This window comes from Gobio gobio, assembly GCF_949357685.1.
Source record: "Gobio gobio genome assembly, chromosome: 20".
NCBI lineage: Eukaryota > Metazoa > Chordata > Actinopteri > Cypriniformes > Gobionidae > Gobio > Gobio gobio.
The window spans coordinates 19,691,376-19,706,874 of NC_137113.1; the positions used below are offsets into that span (position 1 = coordinate 19,691,376).

Below are 15,499 nucleotides of genomic sequence, written 5' to 3' on the forward strand. Positions count from 1 at the left end.
TGACTTTTTTCTCAGAATTGCGAGTATTTGCGAATTGCAAGATATACAAATATAAATGCGAAAAATACAATAAAGGTAATTGCAGTCTCACAATTGTGAGTTTGAGGACTCTATTTTAACAATCTGAGCTCATGGTCTGAAGCACATGGCGCAGGTGCACTTAGGGTGTGTTCGAATCCACTTTTGCTAGTTTAACGGCAGAAAATTATGGTTGGTGCATGGTCCAAAAGTTTGTATCTATTAATGAATCATGGGTGGGTATTGGGTGTAACATGCAATAAACCAATCAGAGTCTCATCTCCCATTCCTTTTAAAAGCCAGTTGGACTTGCGCCATGACGGATTCGCTACTTACATGGCGGAACTTGCAAGCGGAAAGACCGAACACTTCTCCAGGGAAGAAATCCTTTTATTTTAAATATTTAAACATTTTTGTTTTGTTAAAAAGTTTGTGTGCTGCGTATCACTGTGTGTATAACAAGCAGAGTGCACGCCCGTTGTGCACCCGCCTATATTGGCGCATATTATTAACGCGCCCTTTAAATAACACAAAAAATACTGCATTTTCAGTTGCCTCAAAATAGTAATGTGCCAACAATGCGCCTGAACACACCTCGTTTTCAGACCAGCACACCTATGGCCGAACAGATGGGAGCGTGATTTAAACAACGTGGCGCTGGACGTGAAAATTATAATTGCGTCGGGCTAAAACAAGCAAAATACACTTGCGTCACGCCTGCCGTCGCATAGTGCCGGGTGTATGATAGGGCACTATATCTCACAATTCTGCGAAAAGATAAAAAGCCACAATTATCTTTTAAATTGTTTTATTCCGTGACGGAAACAAGCTTTTTTTAAAATTAAATTACAACCCCAAATCAGAAAAAGTTGGGACAGTATGGAAAACGCAAAAAAAAAAAAAAAGGAGTGATTTCTAAATTTACTTTGACTTGTATTTCATTGCAGACAACATGAACACAAAATATTTCATGTTTTGTCTGGTCAACTTCATGTCATTTGTAAATATGCATCCTTTCCTGTCATTCAGACCTGCAACACATTTAAAAAAAAGTTGGGACAGGAGCAATTTAGGGATAGTAATGAGGTAAAATGGTTAAATAATGATGTGATTTGAAACAGGTGATGTCAACAGGTGATTGTAATTATGATTTGGTACAAAAGCAGCGTCCAAGAAAGGTCTAATCCTTTAGGAGCAAAGATGGGCCGAGGATCGCCAGTTTGCCAACAAATACGTGATAAAATTATTGAAATATTTAAAAACAATGTTCCTCAAAGAAAGATAGGAAGAGATTTGGATATTTCACATTCAACAGTGCATAACATAATTAAAAGATTCAAAGAATCTGGAGGAATTTCAGTGCGTAAAGGACAAGGGCGCAAGCCTAAGCTGAACAACCGTGATCTCCGATCCCTCAGGCGGCACTGCATCAAGAATCGTCATTCATCTATAAGCGATATCACCACATGGGCTCAGGACTACTTTGGCAAACCTTTGTCAAGTACCAATACGTAGTTACATCCACAAATGCCAGTTACAACTGTACTGTGCCAAATGGAAGCCCTATTTTAACAGTGTCCTCTGGGCTCGGAGGCATCTGAGATGGACCATCACACAGTGGAAACGTGTACTGTGGTCAGATGAATCAGTATTTCAGGTATTTTTTGGGAGGAATGGACGCAGTGTGCTCCGGACCAAAGAAGAAAAGGATCATCCAGACTGTTACCAACCACAAGTCCAAAAGCCAGGGTCTGTCATGGTATGGTGTTGTGTCAGTGACCTTGGCAAAGGTAACTTGCACTTCTGTGAAGGCACCATTAATGCTGAAAAGTACATAGAGATTTTGGAGCATAATATGCTGCCTTCAAGAAGACATCTTTTCCAGGGACGTCCATGCATATTTCAACAAGACAATGCAAAACCACATTCTGCACACATTACAAAGTCCTGGCTGCGGAGGAAGAGGGTACGGGTACTTGACTGGCCTGCCTGCAGTCCCGACCTGTCTCCAATAGAGAATGTGTGGCGCATTTTGAAGCGCAAAATGCGACAACGAAGACCCCGTACTGTTGCCCACCTTAAGACTTGTTTGCAGGAAGAATGGGACAAAATTACACCTGAAACACTTCATCACTTGGTGTCTTCAGTCCCTAAACGTCTTTTAAGTGTTGTGAAAAGGAATGGCAACATTACAAAGTGGTAAATGCTTTACTGTCCCAACTTTTTTTTAAATGTGTTGCAGGTCTGAATGACAGGAAAGGATGCATATTTACAAATGACATGAAGTTGACCAGACAAAACATGAAATATTTTGTGTTCATATTGTCTGCAATGAAATACAAGTCAAAGTAAATTTAGAAATCACTTTTTTTATTTGCGTTTTCCATACTGTCCCAACTTTTTCTGATTTGGGGTTGTAAATATTATTAAAATAATATGTTATAGACAAAATTTTCTTCTGCACTTTTTCTCTTTCCCTAAAAAGACATATATATTTAAGACAGAGGTATGTACTACCTTCTGTAGGCTAGCAATTTAAAGAACCACTAAACTATCAATGGTAATTTATAGTGGTCTTTTAATGTCAAAGGTGACCTTTGTCATAAAGGAATAAAAAAGCAGTTCAGAACATATTATGCCACCCAAATGATTTACGAAATCCAATCTAAACTCCCAGAACTTATCTGCAAACTCAAGTTATTGTTTTAGTCCTCTATTGAATATTCATGAATTGTCTCTGCAGTGTTATGCGGGGGGGAAAGACTGATGAGGGAATATGCATAAATTTCAGTGCATACACTACAGTGTGGTTTATTTTGGTGAAGCATTGCTCTCATAAGGCTTTTTTACACACAGGCAATGGTACAAAATGTCTTGGAGCAGCACAATGAAAGTGCAAATAAGTATAATAATATAAAGAAAAATATATACTCACCACTATGATATAATCAAAATGCAGTATAGCAAAAAGAGCCCTTAAACATGATCTGCCTAATCAGCAAATATTATGCAGAGCAATAAAGTTAGATAATGGTGAGTTGAACTTACAGTAACATTGTCTACAGTGAGTTCATTTCCTTAATGAAATATCAACAAGCGTATGCACTCTCACTGCTCTACTACCTTAGGTTGCTGGTAGTGCTCCATTGACATGGTGATGACATTGAGCCCGATGACAATCGTGATGAACAAGTCCAGATAGTGGCTGGTGCACATCTTGTGGATGAGAAGTCGTGTAGGTGAGTAATCTGAGTAATAGGGTTTACTCTGGGCTTCTGAAAAACCATGGGAATAGGGAGGAAGCATGAAATAACTCTACTGAAACAAACATTGCTTTGTACACACTCATGCCCACACTGAGAAAAGAGGGGAAGAGGGAAATAACCAGTGGGAGAGAGAAGAAGCTAAGAGATAGATCATATGTGTACAAGTTCACCCAGGAATGAAAATGTACTTGCTCATCCTCACATTGTTCAAAACCTGCCTTTATACCCGACTTTATTTCTTCTGTAGAACGCTAAAGGAGAATTTGTGAAGATTGTGCTGGCCGCTCTTTTCCATGCAATTACAAATGTTAATATTGTATTGCTCTGGGGTCTAGAGCTTTCAGTCTCTAAACATGCCGCAAACACACTATAAAAGTATAAAAGTGGCCCATATGATCATTTTAAAGTTCTGATGCCTTATGACCGCTTTGTGTGAGGAATAGAGTGAATCAGAGTAAATCACTGCAATTGAAGCATTAAGTCAGTGAGTTGAACTTGAAAAATGGATCAGTCCAATTCGTGAGAGAATCATTCAGATTAGTTTTATGAACTTGCTCATTCACTGATTTCACCCAATTCATTTACACATCTTACAAAAGTTTTCAGCGAGCAACAACAAATGTCGACCTGTTTTTATCGTACAATGCTATATTGTATGGCTTCATATGACTTGTAATGTAGTGCATGAGTTGCATGGACCACTTCTATGATACTTTGGTAATGGTGCTTTTGATGAGCTTGGAAGTCTTCAAAATTTCTCTTTAAATAGTGCAGAAGAAAGTCATATGGGTTTGAAACAAAATGAGGGTGAGTAAATGGCCATTTTCACTCTCGTGTGAACTTTTCATTTAATTGCGACTTTTTCTGTGGTCTATGCCAAATCAAAGGCAGAGGAGCCCAGATTGAGGGGCCACTGTGCCTGAGATCTGCTTACTCACAGATACCTAAACAAAACAAATTGTCCTATTACATCATGGAATTTCTAATGAGATTGCATGAGACATTAACAAATCTTCATTCCACAACTTGTGAATTTGCTAGTTTTGCTGATCCATTTCTATTCTTGTGTTTTTCCTCAGTTTTTTTGCGGAGGACAGAGAGGACTAGAGGGATGGCAGAGCAGCGGGGGGCCGGGGGGGCTTATCGTCCCGAAACAGAGACAGGGCTGTGTGTGAGCGGCAGCTGTGTTCCCTGTGGTCCTGTCAGCCCATTAAGGCAGGCTTTTCCTGGCAACAGCCACTGGACTGAAGGAACAGGTGCTGCATTCAACCTTTTCTTTTTTATATATAATGGAGCCACATCAGCAGTATTTGTTTAATCACATGGCTGCTCCCCACTGGATTTGAGTATGACTCATCTAGAACATGTCCAAATGATTTGCTTGTTAATGGAGAAGTAATTTTTTGGATGTTAATCTCAGTTGAACAGTTGAAGCCATTGTCTTAGTTTTTTTGCGTTCCATACAGACTTTGAATTACCATTTATTTTTATATTTTCAGATTTCACTTTAATTTTTTTTAGTATTTTGTGATGTTTTCTTTTTTAATTTCTATTTATCTTTCATTTATATTTATTTCAGTTTTAGTAATTTTAGTATTTCAACTTCAACTTATTTTATTTCAGTTAGTTCCCAAGGCAACTTTTCTAATTTTCATTTAAGTTACTCATTTGATATTTATTTATTTTATTTAGTGCTGTCAATCGATTAAAAAGATGAACTAATTAATGTGCATGATACTGGCGCATGCGTCTTTCTGTGCATTGTGTGTGTGTGTGTCACACAGACAGGACATTCACAGACAGCACATTGTCGTGCTTAAATGGTTTAAAAGTTAAAAATGGTTGATTTGCATGAATAAGATTGTGATCATATAATGTAACGCTAGCCAAAGGATGATAGAAAAACAGATGCTGCGTAATTAAGTTAAATATTTTTAACACGTTAACCTGAAAAAAATAATTGCATGCGTTAATCACGCTAATTTTGACAGCACTCATTTTATTTCAGCTTGATTTAAAATAACACAAGCAAATTAATAGCTTTACTTAACAACAACAACACTGGGAGTGACTCTTTTAGCAGGTTAAATAGATACGTCATTTGGTCTTGAGTGAGTCGTTGATTAATTCAATCAACTGATTTGTTCAAAAAAGCCAACTCATTCAGGAACAAAACAAGTCACTGGCTGAATTTGAAACATACTAGCATACCAACTTCCATATAAAATATGGCAAAAGTATATAGCAGTATAGTAGTAAGCTATTTTGAATTCACCAGCTGTTTGTAGTTGTCAGGACTCCTGGGTGATCATGTGTGTGTGTGTATGTTGTCTTACCTGTTGGTGGTGGTTCCTCACGGGTTCACTGGCTCCTCCCGCTCGTTTCAGTAATTGTTCACCTGTCGTGTCTCATCAGCTGTTCCCTTTTTATAGCACTCTGTCCTGTCTCTCGTCGCGTGCTCATTGTCTTGGTTGGTCTGTCATGCTGTCCTTGTCCAGTCGGTTCATCTTGCTGTTCCTCTCCAATTCCTCAGGTTCGGTCGCAGGCATCTGGAGGTTCGTCTTAGCCCAGAGTTCACACGCCTGTGGATATCGTGAACTTGACCTCGAGTGAACTGTGTTCTGTTTCCTGGTATTACTGGTGCGCTTTGTTTTTAGGCGAGATCCAGTATCGTCCAGGTTCCTGCTGTATGAGGATTTCTTCCCGGTCTACCGACCAGAGTGGATTACCTCGTGGAACGCCGCGTGTGGTCTCTGTTCTGTGGACTGTGACTTTTGTGCTTCATCTGACCCTTCCTTGCCTCCTTCAAATAAACATTTGTGAACTTGCATTTGGCTCCGAGACTCTTTATGACAGAATGAGCACGCCAACAATGGAGTCAGCGAGTTCGGAGGGTTCGGATTCGGTGTACGCCGCACTTCATCAGCAGGAAGCCATTGAACAGCATACATCTCTGTTGAGTAAAGCTTCCAGAGATTTTCGTGTCCTGTCTGAAAGATTCACAGAGCTCAGCACCCGGGTAGACCAGATTGGTTCCCAGGTCGATGAGCGTTTTCCGTCTGCACCTGTTGATAATGCACCTGCAGACCGTGAGCCACACGCGGCGACACCTCCATCCTTCGACGGCGATCCCAACTCATGCCTGGCCTTCTTGCAGCAGTGTTCCCTTGTCTTTGCACTTCAACCACGGCGGTTCGCCGCTTCATCATCCAAGGTGGCGTATGTTTTGACACTACTCACCGGAAAGGCGAGACAGTGGGGAATGGCTGTATGGGGAGCCAGGGCTCCGTGCACGGCTTCGTTTGAGGCTTTTGAAACGGAGATGTTGAGTTTGTTTGATCGCTCGGTTCGTGGGGACATGGCAGCAGCCGAGCTAGTGAGACTACTGCAACGGACCTCTTCCGTCACGGATTACGCCATCGCGTTCAAGACGCTAGCCATCACCTGCGGCTGGAATGACGCCGCGTTACGGGCTCAGTTTCTCGAGGGTCTCAACCCTGAGATTCAGGATGAGATCGCTGCACGGGATCCGCCGACATCGCTAGAGACGGCGATCGACCTGGCGTTGAGGATCGAGACCCGCCACCGTCAACGTGACATCCGCCGGTCGTTTCGTCATCTCGCCGTCTCTGAACCGGAGGAATTCACCGCATCTTCTCTCCAAACGGAGGAGCCCAAAGAACTGGGAAAGCTCCGTCTGACCGCCACCGAAAGACATCGTCGTCTGGCCTGTGGTTTGTGTTTGTATTGCGGTAAGGCGGGGCATATTGCTGTCGCGTGTCCGATAAAGAAAGACTGCCCGCCTATGACTTTGAGAGTTTCGGTGGGCGTGTCGTCATTGAAGTCTCCCGTGAGCTGTACTACACTCCCAGTAATCATAAACTATAAACAGTCTTTTCATTCACAGGCGTTGCTGGATTCTGGTGCGGAGGCGAGTTTTCTGGATGCCGGTGTGGCCGAATCATGGAATATTCCTTTTATTCCTCTGTCTTCTTCCCTCTCCGCCTGGACTTTAAAGGGACAGCATATGGCTGTTATCACCCATCGCACTCCCCCTGTGAGTTTGTTTGTTTCTGGCAATCATCGTGAGGAGATCGAATTCTATCTATTAGAACATTCCCAATCGCCGGTCATTTTAGGGCATGATTGGTTGACCAAACATAATCCTCATGTTGATTGGCAGAACGGTGTTGTGTTATCGTGGAAGTCTTCGTGTCATGTTTCATGTCTCGGTCCTGCTCCTTCTCCTGTTGTGTGTTCTACTTTTCAGGTTCCGGATGTTGATCTCTCGGGAGTTCCGGCGGAGTACTCTGATCTGTGTCGGGTGTTCAGTAGGGCCCGGGCTACTTCCCTGCCTCCTCACCGGTCGTATGATTGTGAAATCAAACTTCTCTCAGACACTTCTCCGCCTAAGGGTCGCATATTTTCCCTTTCTAAACCAGAGAGAGAGGCTATGGATAAGTACATTAATGAGTCTCTTAATGCCGGTCTCATTCGCCGCTCCTCGTCTCCAGCTGGCGCTGGTTTTTTCTTTGTTAAGAAGAAAGACGGGTCCCTTCGTCCGTGCATTGATTACAGAGGGCTGAATGACATTACTGTTAAGAATAAATACCCCTTGCCTTTAATGTCGTCAGCGTTCGAGTTACTTCAGGGAGCGCACGTGTTTACCAAGTTAGATCTGCGCAACGCTTATCACTTGGTACGTATCAAGGAGGGCGATGAGTGGAAGACAGCCTTTAATACACCATCAGGGCACTGGGAATACTGCGTTCTTCCGTTCGGTCTTTGTAACGCACCGGCTGTCTTCCAAACCATGGTCAATGAAGTGCTGGGTGACATGATTAACAAATTTGTCTTTGTGTATCTCGATGACATTCTCATCTTTTCTCCCTCTATGCAGATACACACCCAGCATGTTCGCCAGGTTTTACAACGGCTGTTAGAGAATCAGCTCTTTGTTAAGGCGGAGAAGTGTGAGTTCCACAGGGAGTCGGTTTCGTTTCTGGGTTTTGTCATAGCCGAGGGAGAGATTCGTCCCGATCCTGCTAAAATTAAAGCGGTCGCCGAATGGCCAGTGCCCGACACTCGTAAAGAGCTTCAGCGATTTCTGGGCTTCGCCAACTTTTATCGGCGTTTCATCAGAAACTTTGGTCAGATCGCTAAACCTCTTACCGCTCTTACTTCCTCTAAAGTGTGTTTCCGTTGGAATACTGAGGCTCAGGAGGCCTTTGATGAATTAAAGTCCCGTTTCATCTCTGCACCTGTTCTTTCTATTCCCGATGCGGCGAAACAATTTATAGTGGAGGTGGATGCATCTGATGTCGGGGTTGGCGCCGTTTTATCTCAGCGATCCTCTGTTGACGGGAAAGTGCATCCGTGCGCTTTTTTCTCTCATCGGTTAAACCCAGCGGAGCGAAATTACGACATAGGTAATCGGGAGCTGCTGGCGGTTAGACTCGCTCTGGGTGAGTGGCGTCACTGGTTGGAGGGAACCTCGGAACCCTTTCTGGTCTGGACGGATCATAAGAATTTGGAATATATCCGTTCAGCCAGAAGATTAACATCTAGACAGGCTCGCTGGGCACTTTTCTTCGAGCGTTTTGACTTCACCCTCTCGTATCGGCCGGGGTCTAAAAACACTAAACCTGACGCTCTCTCCCGTCTGTTCGAGGGTTCCGGCTCGGAGCGGACCGAGACCATTCTCCCGGAGGGGAGGGTGGTCGGTGCCCTCGTGTGGGGAATCGAGCAGCGGGTGAGAGAGGCCGGCCGAGAGGGGGAGGTCCCGGAGGGGTGTCCGGCGGGTCGTCTATGGGTTCCTGAGCGTCTACGTTCCGATGTCATCCGGTGGGGTCACGAATCCAAGTTTGTCGGCCATCCAGGAATTCGGAGAACGTTGGCTGCCATCCGTCAACGTTTTTGGTGGTCTTCTATGACTTCGGACGTCAGACAGTTCGTATTAGCCTGTTCAGTCTGTGCTTGTAATAAAGCATCTAATCAACCTCCCGCTGGTCTGCTTAAATCTTTGCCCGTCCCTTCCCGCCCCTGGTCTCATATAGCCCTTGATTTTGTCACCGGCTTACCGGCGTCGAATGGTAACACTGTCGTATTGACTGTGGTGGATCGTTTTTCTAAAGCGGTTCATTTTATTCCCCTGCCTAAACTTCCTTCTGCCAAGGAGATGGCTCAGGTTTTGATTAATCACGTCTTTCGGTTACACGGCATTCCGACTGATGTAGTTTCAGATAGGGGTCCTCAGTTCATCTCTCATTTTTGGCAGGAGTTTTGTAGACAGATCGGCGCTACAGCCAGCCTGTCTTCTGGTTATCATCCGCAGACCAATGGGCAATGCGAACGGGCTAATCAGGATCTTGGTCGAACGCTTCGCTGTCTGTCGTCTAAATATCCGAATTCTTGGTGCCAACAGCTTCCTTGGGTTGAGTATTCTCATAATTCTCTTCCCGTCGCATCCACTAATTTGTCTCCGTTCGAATTATCTGTCGGATATCAACCTCCCCTTTTCCCATCACAGGAGCCCGACGCAGCGGTTCCGTCTGCTTTAGCTTTCGTGCGCAGGTGCAGACGTACTTGGAAGAAAGCTAAATCACTCTTGTTACAAAACTCCAGACGAACCAAAGCTGCGGCTGACCGTCACCGGCGACCTCCACCCCGTTATGTGTGTGGACAAAAGGTATGGCTTTCCACCAAGGATCTGCCTCTCCGTGAGCCTTCTCGTAAGCTGGCTCCTCGTTTCATTGGGCCATACAGTATATCTAAGGTCATTAATCCGGTAGCGGTCAAGCTTAAGTTACCTCCTATTTTTGGTCGGGTTCACCCAGTTTTTCATGTATCCAGGGTTAAACCTGTGATTTTTGCCCAGAACAATCCCCCTGTCTCTGCCCCTAAACCCCCCGCCCCTCGTCTAGTGGATGGTGCTCCTGCCTATACTGTTAGGAGATTACTAGATTCTCGTCGCAGGGGCAGAGGTTTTCAGTATTTAGTGGACTGGGAGGGTTACGGTCCGGAGGAGAGGTCCTGGGTTCCGGCCCGGGATATACTGGATCCTGACCTGATCGAGGATCTCCGTCGGCGACAGGGTGAGTCTCCTCCATGCCCGTCCGGTGCCGGTCATGGGGGGGGGGATACTGTCAGGACTCCTGGGTGATCATGTGTGTGTGTGTATGTTGTCTTACCTGTTGGTGGTGGTTCCTCACGGGTTCACTGGCTCCTCCCGCTCGTTTCAGTAATTGTTCACCTGTCGTGTCTCATCAGCTGTTCCCTTTTTATAGCACTCTGTCCTGTCTCTCGTCGCGTGCTCATTGTCTTGGTTGGTCTGTCATGCTGTCCTTGTCCAGTCGGTTCATCTTGCTGTTCCTCTCCAATTCCTCAGGTTCGGTCGCAGGCATCTGGAGGTTCGTCTTAGCCCAGAGTTCACACGCCTGTGGATATCGTGAACTTGACCTCGAGTGAACTGTGTTCTGTTTCCTGGTATTACTGGTGCGCTTTGTTTTTAGGCGAGATCCAGTATCGTCCAGGTTCCTGCTGTATGAGGATTTCTTCCCGGTCTACCGACCAGAGTGGATTACCTCGTGGAACGCCGCGTGTGGTCTCTGTTCTGTGGACTGTGACTTTTGTGCTTCATCTGACCCTTCCTTGCCTCCTTCAAATAAACATTTGTGAACTTGCATTTGGCTCCGAGACTCTTTATGACAGTAGTAAGTCATTGAATCACTGACTCAACCGATTTGTTTGAAAACACTGAACAAAACGCCACTACTGTTCTGCTCAAAAACATGAAACCGTTCTGGTTTTGACTTGTTTGGAACTGTCCAAAAAACAAACACAAAACTGGAAATATTGTCTCAAATGTTACTTAATATTAACTTCTTTATTTAACGTATAAAAGCAATATCACAAATCGCTCACTCAGCACTCCTTTGCTCGTGTCCTATTTCTTAAATATGCATGTGACGTATATGATGTCACTCTGTTGTGATTTCTAAGGACAAGATGTCAGCAACACCGGTTCTGTGGGTAATTACTAAAGGAATCTTTTAACCCATCTGGCTTTAATTTCCCTAATTGGAGCCATGCTCCTGGTGTTTTTAAATCTGCTGACTCAACATTACCTTTGCTTCATAATGTACAGCTTATGAATCTTAAATATCCAGCCTTGGCTAAACATTGCCACTTAGGTTGTTATTTATTTATTTATTCATTCTATTTATTGCTATTTTTATGACTCCTAGGATCTAACAAGATCTGCGATGAAGTCAGTGTTCTGCTCTTTAACCCATGTGTTCTAAATTACTTTATTTGGGCTGCAGACAACAGCATCCAGGGGGGCAGCAACCAAAACCATTCATTGGGACCAAAAACAGTTACTGTGTAGACTGCCCCAGTTTCAAAGGTGCTCAATTACGGAGGGATGGGAACAGGTGTATGTTTACAGCCTGGTTTTACAGTAGACAGGTCAGCTCCCATAGGACATCCCCACTCATCTACTTCCCTCCTACCCTCTGTAGTGAGACTCTCTCCCTTTGTGCACTTTCATTCAAAAAAAGCGAATCTTGCAAGATCTTATATCGGTAAGACAAAACTCCGTTTTGTTTGGCTTACATTGCTAATTCCAATCCTCCTAGCACAATAATAATACTAATAAATTAGTGACAGAGGGAAAGCGGTCTCCATAACTGGATGTGTATATCTAATGAGTACTGCACTGAGTTTAACGAAAGAGTTTCATATAAGATGGCCTTTTGTGCCCCAACTAAAAAAAAGCTGGAGGACTTGGCATCCTACTGTATTTACAGATAATGGATTGAACTTTTGTTTTCTAGTGACAGCGGTGCCACTCTGATGTCATGCCATTGCAATGGGTCCAGCTAACATCCAGCCGAATCAGCTTTAAAGAATTTAAAGAGAAGGAAAATGGATTAAAACTATTTTTATCCAACACAAGAATGAAATAGCGATGGAGAATGTGGGTCTGGGACCTCTCCATCTCTGTCTCTATTTTTGTGGCACAAGCTAATGATACCATGACTATGATTTAATGAGAAACTCTTTGCTTAGATGGCAATTTTAGCCCATTCCGATTCCATCTATGAATACATTTGAGAACGGCGGACAGATAATTGGGTGAGGCAATTGAAGGTTTGGGGCTGAATGATACCACATTTGAATATAGCCACAAAACACTGGTCGCCAACCAGTCCTGGACATGTTATGTGCTAAAACTCAGTGCAATACCCATCAACCCCCAAAAAGGAGGGTACGTCAACAAATCTCTTGGCATTTTCGTCCCACTGAGACATGCTGGTCTTAATGATTTCGACATGATTCTGGCTTTGCCGCAGCTCACGTGCACTTGGAGAAAAAAAAGCTCTTAAAAGAAACTTTAAATTGAGGAACTCTGGACCCCATAAAATTATTTACTAATGGAAAATGCATGAACACCCTACTTTTTATTATTTGAAAAAAGTATACTACTGATAAAGCCATCACGAAACAAGATGCTGATATGAATATATGAATATACATTACACATTTAAATGTAAATAAATAAATCAGTAATCGATTGTACATGATTTATTTATTTGTATTTTATTTTTTATTTTTTTTTATTTTTTTGGGGGGGGGTCTTCCCATCTTTTAAGTTAAGGTCCAAAGTCCTTTCAGAAATATTTTAACAATGCACAAGAGAAGAGAGAAGAGAGAGGACGTGGAAGGTGTAAATCCAAGAAATTAACCATATAGCAGCTAGTAACTTAGAAGCCAAGTCAGTTGGGAAATACAGACAAACTCTGGTCCATTATCAACATTATTTGTACTACAAACACCATAAAGATTTGCAAAATAACAATATAATAATAGTTATTATTTAAATCAATAATTTTGAGGGTCTAAGGGTCCTGATGTTCATTATTCATGTTAAGGTTGGCATATCCCTATAAAGCGATACTTACAACAAACTACACCACTAAGAAATATGTTCGATAAAGATCTGTCCATTATGCAGACTTCATGAGTCATGTGGGGTGAAAGTCATGAGCTCTGGGGAATTGTGGGCAGTGGGAGGACTAGACTGTTATTTAAAGGAAGAGCCAGAGAAAAATTCTAAAGCCTGCATGGCAAAATGTCAGACAAAAATAGAAGGGGAAAAAGCAAAGATGATAAAAACAGCCATCTGAATAGGGAAGGCAGCAAATTGCAGCTTGGTTCACTCTAAATCGAAATGGTTTTTAATTGAGGCTGGTTTTACCCCCCTGAAGTGCATGGTCAATGAGTTGCTCCTAAAGTAATGAGTCGATGTCTGCTGGACATACTGTTGATGCACCCAATTTTTAAAAAATTGTTTGACACTTTTTTTATTTGGCACAATATGCCAGCACACACAGAGTCAAAACCAACAGGAAATGATAGACTAAAGGCCTTCTTAAAACAGGCAAAAGAGTGAAAAATAACAGAGGAGGAGGAGAATTCTGAAGCAAAACAAAATTATTATAAGGGGAATAAATCAATCATATATTCAGTGATGGGAGGGCATGGTAAAGAAAATACATTCACACACAAACACAGGCAAACATACCGTAGGATAGACTAGGGTGATACGAAAAACACAGACACACATATAATATATCATGCTGGCAGACGTGGCAGACAAACCACACTTTCTTTCTGAGTCTGACTTGAGCAAGATGGGCCATCTGAGATGGAGGTAGAATGGCAGAGGCTGGTGGATGGGCAACGGTGATGATGTGCAGAGGGCCGCAAGATTGATGTCATTCTATATTACTCAACATGAGAAGTTAGTTTGACATTTCTGACAATCGAAACCTGTTCTCATTTGAGGTAATATGTTTGGTACGTGACAGTTAACAGAAAAGGGAATTTGTTATTGTAAAACCTCCAAATGCAAACACTTTTGGTCCAAATAGTGTAACTGCATATTTGAATCATTGAAATAAAAAATTATAAATGATCACTATTATCACTTTCAGCTCATACTTTTCAGTCTAACAGAAAAAAACATCAAGTCAACTATAAAAATGCATTTGCAAGCTACAGTTTTAAAGTAGCTTCCCCAACACTGGTTGTTACTTATGTTGTCGTTTTTTCGATAAATGCATAGAGTCAAGCCAAAATGTATTCAGACACCTTCAACATTTTCTCCCATTATCACAGTTTATTTGCTATAGTTTAGAAAATGGTAATAAAATATGATAAGCACTCAAATTAATCTTGATAATGTGAGATAACTTTGATAGAAATGTATGTAATTGACTACAATCAACCAATCAGCTGTTAAATTTAAGTACAAAATTAGATAATACCAATTTAGGTCAACCAATTCCAAGCAATGCTTATTTTTTTTCAGTAAAAGGTCGCATTAGCAACTAAAGAAAAAACACTTGAGCAAAACATGGTCAGGTCAAAGTGTCTGAATAATCTCGGTCCCAAATTATCATACATTTTACTGGTAGTCAACTGTATGAAGAATTTTTGGGTATAATATGTCACAGTTTACTTTATTTTGGGTTGGGGTTAATGAACTATAGTGTCCTGTTCTAGTAAAAAAATATATCTGGTGTCTGAATAATGTTTGGTTTGACTGTATATCTGGCCATATATGAAGTGAAGTGACGTAAAGGTCAAGGTAATCCATACTCGGAATTTGTCCTCTGCATTTATCCCATCCAAGTTAATGCACACACATTAGGAGCAGTGAGTAGTGAGCGCACACACTACAAGCCATGGACACACACACCCGGAGCAGTGGGCAGCCATTTACTGCGGCGCCCGGGGAGCAATTGGGGATTAGGTGCCTTGCTTAAGCACCTCAGTCGTAACCTGCCGGTAATAAGAATCGGACCCGTGACCTTCCGACTCTCTAACCATTAGGCCACAACTGCCCCTATTATATATATTAGGTGTGGTCACATTAGCTAAAATTAGGTGTGCAAAAATCTCCATTTATGAAGTACAGCTCACACATAAGTCACTTTCAAGCCAAGCAGCTATTTGTTGGTCGACGCAGCAAATTTGTGAAATCTACAAGGGGAAGTCTTTCCAGGATTACTATTAAAATGACTAGATTACTTCCGTGAAAATTCACAGAACAATGGTAAAAAAAAACCTGCACTTTTACTGATTCTGCAAAATCTACATGACCAATCACATAAACATCTATAACCACTGTTACATTAGATTCAAAC

General features: G+C 42.5%; 1 protein-coding gene across 1 annotated transcript in view; it reads right to left on the minus strand.

Annotated features, from left to right (window-relative positions):
• The window catches only part of cacna1g (calcium channel, voltage-dependent, T type, alpha 1G subunit), a 283,552-nt gene that overhangs the window by 25,610 nt on the left and 242,443 nt on the right, over window positions 1-15,499 (minus strand). Inside the window, exon 28 of the mRNA XM_079846045.1 lies at window positions 3,142-3,293. Within this exon, the coding sequence (XP_079702171.1) occupies window positions 3,142-3,293 (152 nt within the window). The remainder of the gene's footprint in view (window positions 1-3,141; window positions 3,294-15,499) is intronic.